At 40.3% G+C, this 22,954-nt stretch overlaps 1 protein-coding gene across 1 annotated transcript in view; it reads right to left on the bottom strand.

Moving 5' to 3' along the window:
• Positions 1-637: 637 nt before the first annotated feature.
• The window catches only part of CRACDL (CRACD like), a 328,296-nt gene continuing 305,979 nt past the window's right edge, over positions 638-22,954 (bottom strand). Inside the window, exon 14 of the mRNA XM_044071817.1 lies at positions 638-4,259. Coding sequence (XP_043927752.1) covers positions 4,111-4,259 — 149 coding nt within the window. The 3' untranslated portion in view covers positions 638-4,110. The remainder of the gene's footprint in view (positions 4,260-22,954) is intronic.

The following is a 22,954-nucleotide window of genomic DNA, read 5'->3' on the forward strand; positions in this document are numbered from 1 at the left end:
CCTTTGATAGCCACAGTAGTCAGGAAATCCTTCTATGTGGCACACCTCATCACAAAAGGGTTCTCCTCTGAAAAAAAGGAGGTCATTGTTCCTCTCTACTCATCCCTCATCAGACCTATTATAGAGTACAATGCCCCGTTTGGCATGTATCTCACAAGACACCTGCAATAATTGGAAAGGCCACAGAAATACCTCACTAAGAGGATTACTGGCCTCAAACAGATGCCATACACAGACCATCTCAAAAAATTCCAGCTCTACTCGCATCGCATATCACCTACTCAGAGGCGACCTCTGCCTAACATACAAGCTATTTCAAAGCCAGTGCTGTTGGACATGCTACACTTAAAGAAATCTCAATCTCTCTGAACCACATGCTCCAGGGACCTAAACCTTGTCACCATAATAAACAGAACATGCTGGAGGGATAGATTCCTGTCCCAGAGACTTCCTATACTCTGGAATAAACTCCCCATTCATGTCAAGCAAAGCTCCTTATTGTCCCTCTTTAAGAAAAATCTTGACAACTGGATGGGAAATAGAAAATGCACCCTGGGGATCACTTCTGTGGCACTCCTTGACAGAGGCACAGGAAAATAATTTTCTTGGGTGGTGAAAGCCAGGGAACCTTTTTGGCTAGGCTTATATAGGCCCCAGGGCTGATAGCCTAGTACCTACCTATGAACCTATGCCCCTCTCATACATATACATAGCAACGCTGTTGTGGTAATGTCATCAACAGGTGACTGGCAGATTGACCTTCTGTGGAAACACCCAGCAGATGCCCACATGCGATGGATAATATGAGTGTTGATCATAAGTGTTTTGCAAACAAGCCTGGTCCTGTTTTTGACACATTGTTTTTCATTTCAGCTATATGATCTGTGAACTCTACCTACCTCCCAAATCAAGGCTGTCTCAGTAGACTTTGCCTTATTTCAGCAAGCTTGAGGCCTGGCAGGATGCCACCAAGAACCACATGAATCACACCAGGCTCAAACTGTGTTTGTGACTGCTCTGCATCACTGCCTTCGTACTTGTGACCCAACAATTTATCATGCTGGGATAATGCTGCAGTTCATACAAAGAGACAATGGTTTATGTCCCTTTATAAAATGCTGACAGTTAAGGACCAGGTGATGTCTGTTGTGAAATCTTATTTCACTTCTGAGAATATTTCCTGGCTCAGGCATCTCTTCCCCCCATCTGCACCTTCTGTGGTACTTAGTTGCTAATCCTGTCCCATTGTGACCCGTGTCGATTACTTTCATACTCTTCACCTTCTACTTCATAGTTTCATTTTCCACCACCAACAATAGGTTCATAACTTGCCAGCATAGGAAATCCTGATCTGAAAATGTTAATTCCCATGTAGTGGGGTCTGCATCAGTAACTTATGACTGTGTGGTCATCATTCAAGATCTTGCCTGTTAGGTACTATGTCATTTAGAGGGAGAGCTGTGCTTAGCTCTAGACACAATAGAGTCCTGACTTTGTTCCTTATAGGTACCTGGGCTATAAGAATCTTGTGTATTGCCTAAAAGTACTGCAGGAAATAGTAGCAACTTTGCCTGTGGTTACAAAGGAAAGACGTGTGGAAAAAATGGTGTTAGCTGCCCTTTCCCTGTGCCTGAACTTTGTGAATTTGCTTATATTATTACAGCAGTTTTAGTGACATGCTGTGCATGATTAACTTTGGCAGAACTGCCAGACATTTTACCACATTTGTCCCTAACATTAATACTCTAAGTATGTGCTGCCAACTTAGATTGGGTATGCTGCAAATAACTGTCGTAGTGGGAAGTGATCCTTTCTCCATCCCATCTTGCTGTGACCTTGAAGTTGATTACCATACATAGGAGTGCACAGGTGGTACAGATTCCAAAATGTTTTCTTTTTTTGTATACTTTTGGAGCTGTTGTTGGGGTTGGTGAAAGTATTTTCAAATAACTGTCATTTTGGTGGTTTTGTTTTCATCTAGCTGTGCTTTGAACAAGTTGATTTTCAAAGACTTTGTCACAATTATATTGACTATATATCTGTAGTATTCTTTCAACTACCCAGGATCAACAAAAACAAAAAGCTTAGTTCATCTGACCGTTTTATTGTTTCATATTCCTACAATCAAATATTGACACAATCATGGCATAGTTCTTTGAAACAGCAATTAGCACTCTTAGGGACTTAAATCAGCTATTTGCTGTCACTCAGGTGTTTGTAATATGCTTACTGTACCAATACCCCTCTTCCTCTACAGAATGTACGTTCATATTCTAGAGTCTACCTTAGAACTTGGGAAAGGCACCTCTGCTTTTACATTGGCTGAGAAAGTCAACAGAAAAGTCTGTTGTCTGAGAAGAGACCATAAAGCATAACGTCTCAGTTTTTTTACTTCATGTATCTCTAAATATTATTTGAGGGGTTGATTATATTAAAAAAATGTGTTGCCATGACTGGAGAGCAGAGCTTCTCCTTGTCTCACTGATGTAGCCAAACTGTACTGTCCTTAGTCTACGTTATTATAACAAAATTCCTTGGACTAGAGTGAAGTAATTAGAAAATGTGTCTAAATGTGTCCAGTCACTATACATTCTTTATTCCTGTGCAACATTTGAAACAGAAATCTAACATTTAGCAATTTAGTTTGAGCTGGACCCCAACACATCTTTTCTCCCTTCCTTGGTATCATAAGTTCTGCAAGTTTAATTCATCTGCAGGTCATTTCCTCAGTGCTGAATCACTTTAGGTAGTGTTACTCTTATGAATGACTTATTTCTAATGTTTACATTTCAGACTGAAATGGTATGAATTTAAATGAAAAATATATGCTCCTTTGTTCTGAAATATTGGGACAGTGATTGTCTAATGGCATCCATTTAGATTAAAAGAACTGAAACCATTGCTTATTATTACACCAGACTGTGTGGATTGCAAAGCAAGAAAAAAAAAAAAAAGAAAAAAAAACCCCACAAGGGATGGGGCATATTTCTATCACTTGCTGAACCAATTAGCTTCTTTCAGACTATTAGACATTAAATAATCGTCACTTGCTCTGGTACAATAAAGCAGAACTAATAGGCACAAATTACAAGAACTCTTGTGATAGCATTGCTAGTACAATAGCCACACCATTAAAAAGAAAAAAAAATAACACAAATAGAAAGAATAAGAGTTATCACAAAATTTGCATTAAAAGCCTTGTGCTTTAAAATACATTAATGTTCTATAAGCTATACAGTATTCAAGGTTGGATAAAGGGCAGGGCTGAATGAATCCCGTGACGTACATGGCTTTTTTTTGCCATAGCGAATCCATTACGTTCTGTGGTTATTATAGCTACTACCCCTTCTATTAGTTATTATTGCCTGCATCATGGATAGGAATTTTCTAGGTGGACTGATGTTAAAAACGTTAAAACCTTTACATAAGAGATGGTTGTCTGCTGTATATTACAAATAGTGGGAATTACATAAATATCAGAATGGGGGGGGCTTACATTTAAAAAGACAGAATATTTTCATACATTTTATGTCTTATTTTAGTTGTGTCTGGCAGTGAGTAATTAAATGTTCTCAGTAATATAGCCCTTACTACATTACTAAAATTGCATGGACAAAGGAAAGAATTATAGTCTTGGCCAGGGCACACACTATATAGTACTCCAACTGAGTCACAAGCTACATTAGCCCTGCAGCTAGAACATTATCTAACTTCTAGCTAAACAAAATGCTGGCCTGTTTAACTATAGTGCTATAAGTGAGCATAATGGATTGCAAACATTATAAGATGCTATACTCAGAGATAAAAGTACCTTTCAAACAGCATTGCTGAAGAACTGAGTTGTGCAAAATACATTAAACTAGAAAGATCTTCAAGAATGACCTTGCTCAGATGTCAGTCTGTTACACAGCATATCTTCAGGTAAACAATATTTCTTTCTATTGCACTTTGATCTTTGTTTGCTGTGTGTTACTATAGTTTCCACAAGAAACCCTGCTGAGTAGTGCCTTCTGCAGCTTGGTTGCAGGTTTTGCTTCACAGTAATTATTCTGTCAGCAGGTTTCCAGCATCGGAACCATTGTGTGTATCACAGTCAGGAATTGATGAGACCTATTTAATGCCCTGGGGCATGTCATTCCATGCTTGGGACTTTTTCTTGGCCAGTTCCATCCACGATGGCTGGGCTGAAGGTGAACGTGCACTTTCTCTGCTCACCTGATGCTTTTCTTCTTTATCTGTCACTTGTGGAGATGTGTCAGCTGTAAGTAAACAAGGGACAGAAGTCAATTTACAGATTTAGAAAAAGTACAGCATACATGCAGCAGATTATTGCCTTGTGCATTGAGACATCAACTGTTCTTTTTGGATGGTAACATAGATGTTATTCTGCCTGTTGATATTCTACATTCTTTGTCGGGTATTTCTGCCACTTTAATACCTGTCTTTCACATTTAAGCCAATGACTGCAATGTAAATGAAAGAAGCAGGTAACAGAAGGCCAGAAGCGGCTAGGAATAAGTATATGTCTGTTATGTAAGGGAAGAAGGTAGATGGTGGAGAAGAATGGATGTTACTTTACTTACTATATTTACCCTCTTGAAATGGATGGTCCAATTTAAACAGATTAAGTTGCATGTCACTGCAACTGCCTTAATAAACGTGCCAACTTATGAATCACATTGTCATCCAATCAACATATCCACAAACTATGTTTCTACTACTACTGTTAGCAAGGGAACTAACTGCCCTTTAGCCACTTCTTCCTTTAGAACTAGTTAAGCAGGGTTTAAAAGGGTGTCAGTTCCCCCACCAAACAGTATTAATAGAAATTTCACTTTGCAAATGCAATTGACCAGGTATATGTTTATATCAGGATATATCTGGTACTTAAACGTACAAATGTGAGTAATTTTAAAGCTTTTCCTTACATTAATGCAATTAAGTATAGATTAAGGGACAAACAGTTAATTTTAATAGTCAAAGAGCTTGTGTAATGATCCTATTCATAAAAAATGTTGAGCATAGACATAATAAAATAATGCACCTGGAGGAGTAGCTTGTACCCTCAATTTATAATGCCTAAGTGAGGCTGCTTCTAAGTCTGAATTGCATGATGTAAGATGATGCCCTGCAGTTGAACAATTGCATATAAATAATTATTGTGTAAATGAGAATCTGCAGTATAATCCACAGCCAGAGCATTTCCCAAGCAAAAAAGGTAGAAATGTAAGCAATGACACAGGAATTGTTTACTTGTTAACTGTCACTGAAGCCAGTGAAATGTCAATTAAAATTACTTGAACAAACTCAGAAATGAACAGTTATAACTCTAGCTAATTCAGTCACTGCGAATGACCTGACTGATCCTGTTTTAGAATAATGAATGAGATGCAGTTAGAGGATGCAGAACATCCCATGGTAATCAAAGGGTGTCTATGGTTAATGCATGATATTTTCTTTAGCTTGAAATGTTAGGGTGTCCATGGTTAATGCATGATATTTTCTTTAGTTTGAAAATGTTATAGCTTACAGAGCAAAAAGCTATTTTACTTGAAAGCCAAAGTTATATATCAGCCTTCTGAAATACGTAAGGCATCTGTCTTTGCAGTCTATGCCCAAGGATTGGGGATGACCCAAGAATGTTTGAAGAGGTTGGTGGGAGGGATGGGATGAAGACATTCTTGGCCTTCTCTTGTTCCCAGTAGGAAGGCTGTGTATCTTATCGCATTTGTATCACATTATCGGAAGATGAAAAGATCAAATGCTCATTCATCGAACCAATAATGTCAAAATCACAAAAACGCAAACACACGGAACAGCAAATTTTTTCCAAGGGAAAAAATTCACTGCTCCGCAAAAAAAAAAAAAAAAAAAAAAAAAATTAAACACAAAAGTAAGTGGGGGACTTTGCCCCCTACACCCCTCCTACTTAAATATACCAACTCTGAGATCGCACCATAGTGGAGGAAATGGCAAAGTCCCGAAGATGGCCCACTGCTTTTTTTCCCAGGGCAAAAAATCGATGTTCTGTGACTTCGCTATTTTCTTCTTTTGACATTATTGGATCGATGAATTGATGAAAGAGCATGCACTCTTTTCATCACTTGATAATATGATATAGACCTGTCTTATCAACATGTCGAACATGTTGGACATCGGCTGGCACAGTGGTGCAGCGGTAGCATTGTCATCTCACAGCAAGAGGTTCTCCAGTTTGATTCTCAGCTGGAATGCCTTCTGTGCAGAGTCCGTATGTCCTCCCTGTGTTTGTGTGGTTATGCTCTGGTTTCCTCCCCACTTTTCAAAGATATACATTTGGAGCATTTCTCCCCGGGCCTCTGCTGAAAATTGGCTTTGTTCCAAGTTGGACTTTCCCGGTAAACAAATGTTAAATAAATGTCAGCACTGTTACTTTTGGCTTCTGCTACATACCTACAATCAACTGCATTACTAGCTGAGTTAATTACAAACTTGCAGTGTTAAAGATTGTACTGCATTTTATTTTTCTGTGTATTTAACTGTTTCATTGGTCTGTGTCTCTCTGTAGTTATTTATTTTTCTATTTAATTGTTTTATAGAATACCGTGGCCTCTCTCTGTCTCTGCAGTTAGTGGGAGCTATTGTGTTTCACTTAACTGATATTCAGTGTTAAACTCTTAGCCTAGAGCGTTTCTCTGTATTTATAAGTGTTGTCACATATATTTGAATTTATTACTGCTCAATATTTGAGTTGTTTGGCTTCTGCTACACAACAGCGTAAGAAAATTTTCTGTGTGGAAGATTTTCAGTCCATATATTTCTAGTTAATCACTGCATATTAATCAGATCAGACAGTAGTAGTAGAAGTAGCGAACTTAAACTCATCTTAAGTCAAAACAAAACAAAAATAATAATAGAAAATATAAAATTGTACAGCATTACTAAGTATTCGAAAGTAATCCAGGCAAGGCAGGCAGTCTGTTTCCAGTCGAAAATCCTTTATTAAGTACACAGACTACATATCTACAATCAACTGCATTACTAGCTGAGTTAAGTACAAACTTGCAGTGTTAAAGATTATACTGCATTTTATTTTATTTTAATGTGTATTTAATTGTTTCATTGGTCTGTGTCTCTCTGTAGTTATTTATTTTTCTATTTAATTGTTTCATAAAATACTGTGGTCTCTCTCTGTCCCTGCAGTTAGTTTCCCATCTGCCATTCCTGTTCTTGTTCTGGTATTAATCTTGGTGGCTTTGGAATTGCCTGTCCCTCCTGTAAATTTGTGTTTGAACACTCCTCCTGGGTCTATCTCATTAGCTCACTCAACCGAGTACAGTGAGATCATATTTTGACTTCAGACACTCCTACCAGTCCCATCTGTTCAGCTGTATCCCAGTCTAGTGTCACTAGCTCATTTCACCTAATACAGAGAGAATATTTGTGAAGGGCAAGCCACTTAGGTCCTTAATTTTAAATTATCTTCTGTTTCTCCCTTTCCACTTTCAAAAAAAATTCTAAGCTTATTTCATGCCTTTCCTGTAACTAGTTTAGTCCAGATACAGATTTGCTGTAACCAGGACTGTTTGTAAGCTTCTGAGCCCCCAAAGCCTTTCTGTGTTGGAGGGAAGCCTTTTAGCTTATCATTCGGAGTGGTAAGCACTAGGTAGCCAATCTACCACAAGAGTGTTTTCTGGCCCAGAAATTGTAGTTTACTGGCCGTTTGGGCAGTTTTTCCATCTCTTTCAACTTTCTGGTTTAAAAGCCGTGTTTGCGCTTGTTTTCCACCTTTCCTGTAACTAGTCTAGTCCAGATACAGATTTGCTGTATCCAGGACTGTTTATAAGCATCTGAGCCCCCCCAAGCCTTTCTGTGTTGGAGGGAAGCCTTCTAGCTTATCAGTGGGAGTGGTAAGCACTAGGTAGCTTATCTACCACATGAGTGGTTTCTGTCCCAGAAATTGTAGTTTATTGGCCGTTTGGCAGTTTTTCCATCTCTTTCAACTTTCTTGTTTAAAAGCTCACTTTTGCACTTGTTTCCCATCTTTCCTGTAACTAGTCTAGTCCAGATACAGATTTGCTGTATCCAGGACTAACTGTAAGCTTCTGAGACCCCCAATCCTTTCTGTGTTGGAGGGAAGCCTTCTAGCTTATCAGCGGGAGTGGTAAGCACTAGGTAGCCTATCTACCACAAGAGTGGTTTCTGGCCCAGAAATTGTAGTTTATTGGCCGTTTGGCAGTTTTTCCATCTCTTTCAACTTTCTTGTTTAAAAGCTCACTTTTGCACTTGTTTCCCATCTTTCCTGTAACTAGTCTAGTCCAGATACAGATTTGCTGTATCCAGGACTAACTGTAAGCTTCTGAGACCCCCAATCCTTTCTGTGTTGGAGGGAAGCCTTCTAGCTTATCAGCGGGAGTGGTAAGCACTAGGTAGCATATCTACCACAAGAGTGGTTTCTGGCCCAGAAATTGTAGTTTATTGGCAGTTTGGGAAGTTTTTCCATCTCTTTCAATGTTCTGGTTTAACAGCTTGTGTTTGTGCTTGTTTCTCACCTTTCCTGTAACTAGTCTAGTCCAGATACAGATTTTATGTATCCAGGACTGTTTGTAAGCTTCTGAGCCCCAAAGCCTTTCTGTGTTGGAGGGAAGTCTTCTAGCTTATCAGTGAGTATGGTAAGCACTAGGTAGCCTATCTACCACAACAGTGTTTTCTGGCCCAGAAATTGTAGTTTACTGGCCGTTTGGACAGTTTTCCATCTCTTTCAACTTTCTGGTTTAAAAGCCTGCATTTGCACTTGTTTCCCACATTTCCTGTAACTAGTCTAGTCCAGATATAGATTTGCTGTATCCAGGGCGGTTTCCAAGCTTCTGATCCCACCAAGCCTTTCTGTGTTGGAGGGAAGCCTTCTAGCTTATCAGTGGGAGTGGTAAGCACTAGGTAGCCTATCTACCACAAGAGTGGTTTCTGGCCCAGAAATTGTAGTTTATTGGCCGTTTGGCAGTTTTTACATCTCTTTCAACTTTCTGGTTTAAAAGCCCACATTTGCACTTGTTTCCCATCTTTCCTGTAACTAGTCTAGTCCAGATACAGATCTGCTGCATCCAGGACTGTTTGTAAGCTTCTGAGACCCCCAAGCCTTTCTGTGTTGGAGGGAAGCCTTCTAGCTTATCAGTGGGAGTGGTAAGCACTAGGTAGCCTATCTACCACAAGAGTGGTTTCTGGCCCAGAAATTGTAGTTTCAGCTTTCAACTTTCTGGTTTACAAGCCCGTGTTTGTGCTTGTTTCCCACCTTTCCAGTAACTAGTCTAGTCTAGATACAGATTTTCTGTATCCAGGACTGTTTGCAAGCTTCAGAGCCCCCTAAGCCTTTCTGTGTTGGAGGGAAGCATTCTAGCTTATCAGTGGGAGTGTTAAGCACTAGGAAGCCTATCTACCACAAGATCCAGGTACAGATTCTTAGTTTTAGCACTTGAATTTGCTTTTTCGTGCTCAGCACTTGTTCAGAACTTGTTGTTAGCACTAAATAATCTACAAATTACTACAGCACTCAACCTTCCTCTTTGCCTAGAGGAAAACAGTTTTTGTACTTACTTTCCTCACTTGCTTAGAGAAAAACAGCTCTTATACTCACTTTCCTCACTTGTCTAGAGGAAAGTAGTTTTTATTCAGGCATGTGCAAGGGTCAGTTCCCAATGTTCTCTCCTGTCTATCTGATGAATCTGGGCATCTTGAGGCAAAGCAGCAATTGCCTCATGTACACAGACAACTCTCTCCTCCTACCATCCAACACCACAACCTGTGAGAGATGCATTTATCTAACCAAACTGGAGGTAAAGCTCTCTCCAACCAAGACTGAACTTGTTAGTCAAGAGGAGAAGGTAAACACTTGAACCACACCACACTCATCACATAGTCTCATTAAACCTACACCACCAAAATCCACATATAGAAACACAAAAACATTCTGCTCAAATAACAGAGACCTCCAAAGCAGAAACGCAAGCAACTTCCACCCCCTCAACACAACCCAAATGACACATAGCCCACAGACTCAGTGTGCCAATAAACCACAGCCCATAGGGCAAACCAACGTACCCAACACACTAGTCATAGGTGACTCTATAGTCAGGCACACTGATGTCCCACTCACCAGACTAAACAAGGAGAAGGTTACTGTCAGCTGCCTGTCAGGTGACAGGATCCACCACATAACCCACGCACTCAGGTCACTCCACAACAAGTACAAATATGACTCTGTCATTGTCCATGTTGGTGTGAATGACCTGAGATGTACCTCTCTAGATTACATGAAAAGAGACATGGAAGAGCTCTCCGATCTTGTAGCCCAGGAAGGTATGACCCTAGCCCTAAGTAGCATCCTGCCATTGCCCAGAATGATACCGCAATACAAGGACAAAATGATTGACTTCAACAATTGGCTAAGCTTCTGGTGTCATTCTAAGGGGATCCAGTATCTGTCTGCCTGGGACGACATGGTCGACAGACCACGATACTTTGCCAGAGATGGCCTGCACCTGTTGCCCCTGGGATTCTGGACACTGGCTAAGGTTCTTGCTGCACCTATAGTGCCTTTTTTAGGCAAGGTTCAAATGACAAATTCACCACTGTAACAGGAACAGGCAAGCAAAAACTGAGGGTAATGCTACTCTGTGCTAGAAGTCTAAATCTCAAAATGCACTCACTTGAGGCACTCCTTAAAATGGAGAACATCGATATCTGTGCAGTGACTGAGACCTGGTTCAAGGCTCTAGAGAGCACCCCTGCATTACCAGGCAATAACTCATACCACACTTTTCGACCATCTAACCTGGACCAGAACGCCAAAGTTGGAGGTGTGTCCATATTCATTAAGGATATCCACACCTCCAGGCTAGTTGCACAGCATAATGCATCTGAAGTTATCCAAGTGCAACTAACTCTGGGCAAAACTGCAATCCAAATTGTAGCTTGCTACAGATCCCCCACCATGCCCCAGGATTCCCACTCCTCTTTTCCTGATATACTGGAAAATATTAGGGTTCAACCAAACACCCTAATAATGGTCAATTTCAACTCCTTTGCTTAATGCTTTCTGGAATTCATAAATTCCAATGCCCTGGATCAATTTATCCACACCCCCACCAGGGGCAATAATATCCTAGACCTAGTCATTACCAACATGTGTGACCGGTGTTCCACACCTGAAATCAACTCCTCGTTGGTCAGATCCGAACATAAACTAATCACCCTAGATATCTACATTCCACCCCCACCCACCATTAAGAAAACCATGGTAAAAAATGTCTTCAAAGCCAACTTCATGCTTCTTAAGACAGAAGTGGTGAACTTCATGACACCCATGCAGATGGACAATACAGTTACGACTGCTGAATCCTACACAAAAGCACTCTATAAGCACTTACACGAATGCATGGATCATGCCATTCCAAACAGAACCAAGATGCTATCCTCCAAAAAAAGGAAGCCAATCTGGTGGTCCCCTGCTATAAACAGCAAATAAACAAAGTGTACAACAGAAGGAAGAAACTGTTGCAAAAGAGAGTAAAATTCCATGAGTGTAGGAGCTCCCTGGTCAGCCTCAGTAAGAAGCTGAGATCCCTTATAAGATCCTCCAAACCTAGCTACAAAAACAAAATCACCACTGATTCTAAGGGCAACCACAAAGCATTCTATAGCTATGAAAAGAATCTCAATGGCAACACCCATATCTGCTCTGAGTTACAGCACAACAGCACGAAAATTACAGAACCAACTGATATTGCCAACATCCTGGCAGATAGGTTCAGTGCTAACTTTACCCCCCTTCAACCCCTAAAGGGCCCAAATCTATACAGGAAGAATGCAGAGTCCCTGTAATCACATCTATGCAAGTAAAAGCTGCACTCTCTAAAGCCAAAAACATAGCATCCATGGGACCTGACAACATCCCACACTGTGTTTTACACAAACTTCAGAATGAACTGGCTCCTCACCTAAGCACCATGTTCAATCATAGTCTCATGTCAGGTTTTGTGCCCACTGAATGGTGCACAGTAACAGTTATCCCACTCCACAAAAGGGGATCCACCACTGATCCTGGGAACTATCGTCCTATTAGCCTGATGAGCCTGGTCTGCAAGGCCATGGAATATATCATCATGGAACTCATAAACAAAGATATTGGTAACCTCCAAACTCTGGACCCCACCCAATTCAGATTTGTGAAAGGCAGATCATGCCTTCTGAACCCGATCTACTTCTTTGAGACAGTCACCAAAGCCGTAGAAGAGGGTAAGGTGGCTCACTCAGCCTATCTTGACCTCGCCAAGGCGTTTGACACCATCCCCTATTCTGGAATTATAGCTAAACTCACTAAACTAGGTATGAATCCCTATATCACAAGATGGGTTGCCAACTGGCTCACTGACAGAACCCACACTCTAAAAGTTGCAGACTCCAAATCTGACTTCAAACCAGTGACAAGTGGAGTACCACAGGGTTCAGTCCAGGGACCACTCATGTTTGGTATCTACTTCTCTGAAGTACAGGCTAACACAGAAGGCCTCTGGCTAATGAAGTTCGCAGATGACTGCAAGCTAGGAGCCATAGTCGAGTCCCCAAATGATGTGGACATCCTACAGAAGGGCCTCACTGAGACAGATGCCTAGTGTCGGAGGCATGGCCTCAAGCTCAGTGCCAAAAGGTGCATTGTCATCCCCTTTGGTAAGAACTCTGTACCCAAGAACTACCACATAAACGGCAGTCTACTTAATGCCGAATGTGTGATAAGATACCTTGGGACCCAGGTGGACAGTAGTCTCTCCTTTGATAATCACATCGCCACAGTAGTCAGGAAATCCTTCTATGTGGCACACCTCATCACAAAAGGGTTCTCATCCAGGAAAAAAAGAGGTCATTGTTCCCCTCTACTTGGCACTCATTAGACCCATTATAGAGTACAATGCCCCTTTTGGACTGTACCTCACAAGACATCTGCAGCAGCTGGAAAGGCCACAGAAGTATCACACAAAGAGGATTACTGGCCTGAAACAAATGCCCTACACTGACTGTCTCAAAAAACTCCAGCTTTATTCTGTAGCATATTGCCTATTCTGAGGAGATTTCTGCCTAACTTATAAAGCTACACTAAACCCAAATCTGTTGGACATGCTACACCTAAAGAAATACCCAATCCCTCCGAGCTACATGCTCTAGGGACCTAAACCTTGTCACCACAATAAACAGGACATGCTGGAGGGATAGATTCCTGTCCCAGAGACTTCCTATACTCTGGAACAAGCTACCCCTCTATGTCAAGCAAAGTTCCTCATTAGCACTCTTCAAGAAAAATCTTGATGAGTGGATAGGAAATAGGAAATACACCCTTTCACTTCTATGGCTCTACTCGACAGGGGCACAGGAAATTAACTTTCTTGGGTGGCGTAAGCCAGGGAACCTTGTTGGCTAGGCTTACTTAGGCCCTTGGGCCAATAGCCTAGTACCTACCTATGAACCTATGAACTTGAGACCAACAGCTCATCAAATAACAGTAATATTACATTGGGGATATTTAGAGCATAAAGTATGAGAGTAATAGTGTGATGACACATTGATATTGTGGAGATGCACTCTCTAGACAGTGATCTTAATTATCAAGTTATGAACTCACTATTTCCTGAGCACCCTGGCCGATGCCCCCCCCCCCCCATGTCATGCTTCTCAAACCTAATATGATCAACCCATAATGGTTTGCATCACCAGAAACTGTGGGGTGGGGGCTACACAGTGAAAGGACACATCCAGGCTGACTGATAATCTACATCTGAGATCTCTGGTGAGTAATATGTTCAGGAAGGGTTAGATGGAGGCCGTCTGTGATGTGTAAGTGTGGAGTACAAGCAGCAGAACACAAATATAAGCCATAAAGCAGATAACACAGTGCTTTTCTCCAACTAAATATAACTTAAGTAACCTCAGAGCTGTTGTATTTATTTACAGACATTTGGGGATTGTGAGAACGTTATCAACCATGGGATGGGTAAGGTCAATCTCTAACCAAATGGGATATGTTAGTTAGAGCATAAAAAGGGAAACTGGCTAGGCCTAACATGGCCCACAAGGGCAGGTAGCCTAGTACTTATCTATGAAACTATTGAACCTATACATAAGTGGTACAGGTCATGTTGCCTTCTGCTAGCATTGGTTGATTTATTGATATGGCCAGATCTTTGATGAATCCAACAATTTTCCTGTGAAACTTTCCTACTCTGCTCATTAATCATCTAAACAGCCTATTACTAAGGCATTGTGGGAGTTTCTAGATAAGATTTTTTATATTAAGACCAGTAAAATCAAAACACTTCTTACAGCTGAAAGCAAAGTATGTTTATTTCAAGACTTGGACAACACCATGAGTGGTTAATGGGGTTTTCAGGATGAATGGGTCTTCTTACATTAAAGAGACATGTCATTTTCTAGTGTCCTGTCATCTGTTGGTTATGATGGGTCACAAAACATTCTCCTTACAGAATGCAGTTATAATGCAAAAAGAATTAACATACAGGGCAGTGGCAGCTTGTGACTTTAAACCAAGGGGAGCTGCAGGAACCAACTGAATGGGCGGAGCTAAACACAAGGAATTATATGTTATTAAACAATACTTCAAAATAAGTGAACATAAATATTGTTAGTAGAATTTCAAAGTCAGTTTAAAATCATCTGGGTTCCTGTATTACACATATGAAATATCTTCCTCAAATTAATGTCATGTTAAGTATTGTAAATATATTTTTCTACATGTGTAAATTTCAGTTCATAGATAGTTCCATTTGGTATGTCTCTGCCCCACAGTGACATGTCTATGTATTTAGTTAGTATTTAAGTGGCCTGTTCTATTCTCTGTCATAAAGCCAGCATCTGGTACATGGAATTTGTACCAGTTCTCAGGCTGTTGGAATCATATGTGTTACTACAACTGTGTCTCTACTAAAGTTTTGTACAGGAAGAACCAGGGTTATCCAGTGATCATAAATGTATTACTTTCCAATGCAAATGACCTGGGGGCTTGAAGTATGTTTCCAGTTCCAGTAGTTGAATACCAGCATAAATCGGCTGGCATTGTTGTTACAGTTTTCAAGAATTTTTGTGAGTGGTTAAACAGGTAAAAAAAGAGGCTATTGCACGTTATTCTCACACCAGTTACTTGGATTAATTCTCTAATGTAGCGAATGTAATGCAGCATGGGAGAGCAGGGTGGTGCATTCCTTAATGTGCAGTCCTTAGGATGAGACAATAAACCAACATTCCATTTGCCTGACTTGTTCATGTCTCAGGTAGATGTAAAACCCCCCACAACAGTAATCATAAAGAGTTGAGGAATTTCTCTGATGCTCCAGACAAATTTCCCCTAGGCGGTATGATTATCATGTTGTTCTCCCTGAAAATATGACCAGTTGAACTAACTTGGTCAACAAAGCATGTTTGTTTGTCTTTTCGGCTTTCCCGGTTAGGGGTCACCACAGCGGAACTCCGGTCCGCTAATGATTGGCAGTAGATTTTTTATGGTGCCGAGTTGTCAGCCTGACGCTCAACCTTCAGCGAAGGCACGCCCATTCACGCATGTCTTTCGGAGGCCAGTCGACTGCGAGGAGGACATGTAGACTCCACACAGAAGGCACTTCAGCCATGAATTGAACAGGAGAACCTCTTGCTGTGAGGCAACAATGCTACCGCTGTACCACCGCGGCTTCAAACAAATAAAATAACATAAATAAATAAAAACATAAATTAACTTTTAATGGAGGCTATATAAATAAATGAACAACATTTCAGTGATAAGTTTAGATGCTGCTTTGTTACCGGGTAGGATAAAAATCATTGCTGAAACTCAGTGAAAACTCCGTTTTTTGGAAGTTGTGTCAGATGACAGATAACAAGGAAATGAGACAGCACACTTTTCTGGAAGGAGGAAATTATTTTAGTATGTAACAGTCGTGGTAATGTAGCAGAAAAATAAATCACAACATGTGCAGACACTGCCAGTGAAATAAATATTTATGCATAAACTTGTTTAGACCTGCTGTGTATTATATTGTTGAAAACAGTCTGTAGTCAAGCTGTTGTATATGAGGTATATATGTTTAAATATGCTGATGCAGGAAGCTGCATGTCATGTGGTCCACTTTCTAGAAAGAGCTCCAGTAAATATCTCACAAGGACTAGTAAAGGAGGTGAAGACATATATTTGTTTTTATGAGTTTATGTGTTTAGTATTGCATAAATATATTCTCTGGTTAGAAAAATGGTATCACTGCAGTTAGAAGGAATCCTCTTATATATTAACAAATGGCTGTTAAGTTCTGGATCAGTAATTTGACTTTTTTCTCACTGCCAATGGAATAGCAACAAAACCAAAGAGGGTACAATGCTCCAGATTTCTGCATGTTATTGGGGAAAAGGTCTAAAGTAGTTAACACTTTCAGTTTTCTTAAAGAGGAGTAAGACACAATAGGAGAAACTAGAAATTTGAGAATTATTATAGGACTAGAAAGAAATTGCTACTTATTTAACATTGGTTCATCATAAGGGCACAAGGTCCCACAGAAACTGTAGATATGTATGTTAAATTACTGAAATATCAAACCAAAGGTCATATTAGAAATCATCAAACAACGGGCAGATTATTTAGAAAACCATGTCTGATTTAATTAAAAGTCATGGATTATGAAGATCAAGTAAAATTAAAAGAACACATTTAAAAGAAATGACGAAAAGGCTGTGTCTAAGCTAAAATATGGGTCAAACAAAAACAAAAATGAGAAATGAAGTGAGACTGCATTACAACAGTAATACAGTAATTCTGATGAAAAATAGAGTCATGAGGTGCACAGGAGATATGGTACAGTTAGAATTTAATCATTGTCTACTATTTAATTTTATTTTTATTTCTATTTTAGCATGTAGATGAACTGGAAAACTGGGGTCCTCTTTCCAGTCATAACCTAGTTACTGCAAATGAAAAGTTAAGTAGAATATAAATATCATACAGTAATCTATACTTAAAAATAATAATATACAGTAATATTCAGTCATCAGAAATGAACAAAAGTTAGTATAAGGCAAAATATATTATAATTCTAAGGACAGAATTTTGTACAGAATTATCCTAATGAGAAGACCAAGTCTTTAGGCATTCAGAAGAGAACTAGCCTAATTGAGAGTAAAGCAGTGATGGACCTTCCTGCCAGCTCCAATAATAATGTATAAAGTATGACTATAAGAATGATGGACAGCACTACCTGACACTTAAACAATGCTGTAGAAACTGTGGTATAAACAGTTTGCAAAGATGTGTAGAAAGAAATCATAAAGCAAACTACCTACTTCATCTACTTTAGTTGTTGTGTCTTTTGGCTTTTCCCGGTTAGGGGTCGCCACAGCGGAACTCCGGTCCGCTAATGATTGGCAGTTGATTTTTACATGCTGTGTTGCTGGCCCTAACGCACAACCTTCAACAAAGGTACACCCATTCATGCATGTCTCCACAGAAGATGCTCTAGCTGAGAATCGAACGGGACAATGTCTTGCTGTGAGGTGACAACGCTACCGCAGCACCACCACTGCGGTATACTTCATCTACTTTAGTAATCTGATTTCTGTCCAGCATCTCAATTACTTTTTATTGATTTTCAAACATTACTTCATCTACTTTAGTAATGTTTGAAAATCAATACAAAGTAATTGAGATGCTGGACAGAAATCAGATAATATTGGCATTTCCAACCTTCAGATCAGAAATGGCAGAAGAATAGATAACGTATGAAAACAAAAGTCAAGGGAAAATGTGCAGCTTGAAGTTGAAGTTGCTGGCAAAGCAGCCAGTCCAAGACCCTATGTTATTCATGGAAAGATTGAAAGCTTTACAGAATAAATTGCAGACAAAAATGTAAGAAGGAAGACCAACCATAATTGTCCCAGCAAGTACTGACGCAAGAAAATCAAAACATTCCAGATATGGAAGACCAGTGAAGAAACTAGACAAATTGATACCACAGTACAAGCAGAAAATGATTGCTTTCAACAACTGGCTAAGTTTCTGGTGTCATTCTAAGGGGATCCAATATCTGTCTGCCTGGGATGACATGATTGACAGACCTCGATGCTTTGCCAGAGATGGCCTGTATCTGTTACCCCTGTGCTTCCAGATACTGGCCAAGGCTCTTGCCACCCCTGTAGTGCCTTTTTTTAGGCGGTGTTCCAAAGACCAAATTATCACCATAACAGCTACAAACAAATGCAATCAGAGGGTCATGCTGCTCAACGCTAGAAGTCTAAATCTCAAAATGCACTCGCTTGAAACACTTCTTAAAATAGAGAACATTAACATTTCTGCTGTAACAGAGACCTGGTTCAAGACAGCAGAAAGTACCCCTGCACTACCAGGCTATAACTCATTCCACACCTTTTGATCCCAGTACTTGGACCGAAGCTGCAAAGGTGGTGGTGTTTCCATATCCATAAAGGATGTGCACACCTCCAGACTGGTAGCCCAACATAACTCATCAGAGATACTTCAGGTGCAGCTAACATTGGGTAAGACAGCAATTCAGGTCGTAGCCTGCTATAGGTCCCCAACCATATCTCAAGACTCACACTCCACATTCCTAAGCACCCTGGAAGATATTAGGGTCCAACCTAACACTCTCATACCGGGCGACTTCAACTACCCCTCCATTAACTGGGAAAACTACTCATGTACCAATACACTTGCCAAACATTTCCTGGAATTCATGAATTCCAATGCCCTGGACCAGATTGTTCTAACCCCCACTAGAGGTAGTAACATCTTTGACCTGGTCAAATAGTCAACTCCTCCCTGGTTAGATCCGACCACAAACTAATCACCTTGGAAATCCACATCCCTCCCACCCCCCCTACAAAGGTAACCACCATGAAAAACCTCCAAAGCTAACTTTGGGCTTCTAAAAACAGAGGTGGCTAACTTCACGGCACCCATGCAAATGAAGAATAGTTGCATGACCACCAAATCATACACCAATGCACTGTATGAACATGTACACAAATACATGGATCTCACCATACCCAATAGAACCAAGACGCTCTCCTCCAAAAAAAGGTAGCCAATCTGGTGGTCCCCTGTCATAAATAAACTCTACAACAGAAGGGGGAAACTGATGCGGAATAAGGTGAAGTCCCAAGACTGGAAAAACTTCCTTATCAGCCTCAACAAAAAGTTGAGATCCCTCATCAAATCCTCTAAAGCTAGCTATGAAAACAGAACTGCAGCAGATAGTAAAGACAATGATAAGGCCTTCTATAGCTATGTAAAGAATCTACATGGCAATACCCAGATTTGCTCTGAGCTACTGCACAATGGTACCTCCTATACCGAGCCAGCAGATATTGCCAATATACTGGCCAACGCATTCAGTGCCAACTTTACCCCTCCCCCCAAAGGATTAATCATAATACCAGTAGATTGCCAGGCACCCAGTATTACTACTGCACAGGTTAAAACAGCACTGTCCAAGGCCAAGAATACAGCTTGTATGGAACCTGACAATATCCCTAGCTGTGTTCTACATGAACTACAGTGTGAACTGGCACCTCACCTGTGTGCCCTGTTCAATCACAGCCTCACCTCAGGCTTTGCCCTACCAAATGGTGCACTGCTACAGTCATCCCTCTCCACAAGGGAGGGGCTACTACAGACCCTGGGAACTATTGCTCCATTAGCCTAATGAGTCTGATATGCAAAGCTATAGAAGACATCATCATGGACCTAATAAACAAGGATATAGGGAATCTCCAAACCCTGGATCCCACACAGTTTGGTTTTGTGAAGGGTAGATCATCCCTGCTCAACTTGGTCGACTTCTTTGAGTCAGTCACCAGAGCTGTGGATGAAGGCAAGGTGGTTCATACAGCATAACTTGATCTGGCCAAGGCCTTTGTTACCATTCCCCACTCAGGAATCATAGAAAAACTCAGTAAGCCAGGCATCAACCCCTATACAACTAGGTGGGTTGCAAACTGGCTCACAGATAAAACCCACAGTGTGAAAGCTGACTCCAAGTCAGACTGCCAACTAGTCATGAGCAAAGTCCCACAGGGTTTGGTCCTGGGTCCTTTTCTGTTTGGTATCTACTTCTCTGAAGTCCGGGCCAACATGAAGGGACTCTGACTGACAAAGTTTGCAGACGATTGCAAGTTGGGAGCTATTATTAACTCCCCAAGTGATGTTGATGTCCTAAAGAATGGCCTCACTGAGACCAATGACTGGTGTCAGAAACATAGCTTTAAACTCAATGCCAAAAAAATGTGTCGTCATCCCCTTTGGGAAAACCCCAGTTCCCATGAATTACCACATTGTTGGTAGTCCACTGAACACCGAAGACGTTATAAGAGATCTGGGAACACAGGTTGACAGCAACATTGCCACTGTGGTTAGAAAGTCCTTCTATGTGGCACATCTCATTACTAAGGGTTTTGCATCCAGGAAGAAGGTGGTCATTGTCTCCCTCTACTCTTCCCTCATTAGGCCAATCATTGAGTACAATGCACCATTTGGCTTGTACCACACCTTGCAACAACTGGAGAAGCCCCAAAGTACCCCACAAAGAGGATCCTCCCAGGCCTTCTATGAATCTATGAACCTACTTAAACAATTGTCCTATATGGACAGACTCAAAAAAACTACAACAATTCTCTGTCTCATATCACCTACTTAGAGGTGATCTCTGCCTGACATAGAAAGCCATGTCTGACCCAGCTCTGTTAGAAATGCTACATCTAAAGAAATCCCAATCTCTCCACACCACGCACTCCAGAGACCTCAACCTCATTACCACAATCAACAGAACGTACTGGAGGGACAGGTTCATAGCCCAGAGATTGTCTATGCTATGGAATAAACTTCCCATACATGTCAAGCAGAGCACCTCGCTGACCCCCTTCAAGAGAAATCTCGATGAATGGATGGGAAAAAGAAAATTCACCCCGGGGATAACTCCAGTGGCTCTACTTGACAGAGGCACTGTGAACTAAGGTCAGGTGGCACAATGCCAGGGTAATCCTATGGCTAGGCTTGTAAAAATCCCAGGGCCATTAACCTAGTACACACCTATGAACCTATAAGAGTTGATAGTGATGCCAGAGACTGAAAAGTGTCACATATTCACAGCATATCACTTTTGAATGCATACATAAAGGTCTTGTTTGAGACAAAAGACTAAAAGATGCTTAGTACAAAGTTAAATATAATGTTTAAAATGGTCAATGTAAGTAATGCCTGTTAAATTATATATATTGATATAAGTATGTGTGTGTGTGTGTGTGTGTGTATATATATGTATATATATATATATATATATATATATATATATATCTATATATATATATATATATATATATATATATATATCTATATATATATATATATATATATATATCTATATATATATATATATATATGTGTGTGTGTGTGTGTATGTGAATAATCACGAATTTGAATTTCGCAAGTTGTGGGTATCGGGTTTTTGGGCTTTCGGCTTTATAGTCTCGAGATACTAAAATTCAGCATTTTAGTATATCGAAAATATAAAGTGAATCAATATATATATATATATATATATATATATATATATATATATATATAGGTCCCCAAAAAGCAATCACTAGAAAATGGAAAGGAATGTCTAAACTAGACGTGTCCAACCTGCGGCCCACGGGCCGCATGACCCTCAGAGCTCTTCCATGCGGCCCGCAACCTCTAACTGCAACATCGATGTACACATGTCTTGTGTTTTTTGCTCCCGTGACCTGTAACGCTAATGTCGGTGTGCGCATATGCCAAAGCACCCTTCTAGTTTTGTTTTTGAGCCAAAAAAGGGTCAGTGTGTTTACGCCATTATTTTGCGCCGAACAATGTGTGTGTGTGTGTGTGTGTGTTTGTGTGTTCTCGCTGAAGAGGGACTCATGTATGGATTTGCCGCTGTTGCCTTTGAAAGGGACAGCAATTACCTGTGTTTATAGGTAAGTACAGAGTGAGTGAGTGCATGCATGAAAGCAGAATTGTGTGCGTGAAAGTAGAAGAAGAGTGTGTGTGTATATGTGTGTGTATATGTGTGCATGACAGAGAGAGGCGCATGCACAAAGAGGCTAACAATGATCAGTTTACCTACTGAACACAAAGTTAGCTCACAAATATATCATACATTAAGAGTACACTTTCATTAAATTGTGGTTTTCCTGACAGGGAGAGTGTTGTATTGAACATGAACTCATACCTCTTAACTGTATGGATTTTCAAAGAATGTCTGAATTTTTGCCTCATCTTCCAATTTGTGTCTTTTGCTTAGGAAATAAAAGTAGTCATCCAAGGTAATGCAGTTCCAGGAAGTAAGAATGAGACAGCAGCCTAGGGTTAATTGGTCAGTAGTGGACTGACTATGTAGGACTGTAGTATATAAAGCTGTATTGTTTTTTCAGACAAACAAAAAAGCACCTAGTACTGTTTTTTCATTGGTGGGTTCTAAGCAGTGATAGATTGGACAACAGTAAGCATAGCTTTGGCGGATCATCAATACTGGCAAATCAAGTGGGCACAATGTCATTTTTTTAATGTTGGGGATTTTAGTGTGTGTGTGCTTATTTGTTGGGAGTGCTGCAACATTAGATGATTATTAAAGACAGAGACTTACGGACTGTGGAGAATATGTTTCTTTGTTTCAAAACCTAATACTTGGGTACGCAGCTTCTTGCCATTTACAGTGGATGGATATTTACATTTAATGGACAATGTATTAGCGTGGGCTTGTGGGGTTCTGAAGGATGCCAAGTCTACAACAGCCAATGTCTTGTAAAGTGACCTGGAAATGGATATTGGGATGTTACTGAAAAAATATAGTAAGTGGGCTTAGAAATATAGTTTTATTAAACAAAGTGTACTTTCAAT

This window comes from Protopterus annectens, chromosome 5.part0 (genome assembly GCF_019279795.1).
Source record: "Protopterus annectens isolate FY-2018-M chromosome 5.part0, PAN1.0, whole genome shotgun sequence".
NCBI classification, from domain to species: Eukaryota; Metazoa; Chordata; order Ceratodontiformes; family Protopteridae; genus Protopterus; species Protopterus annectens.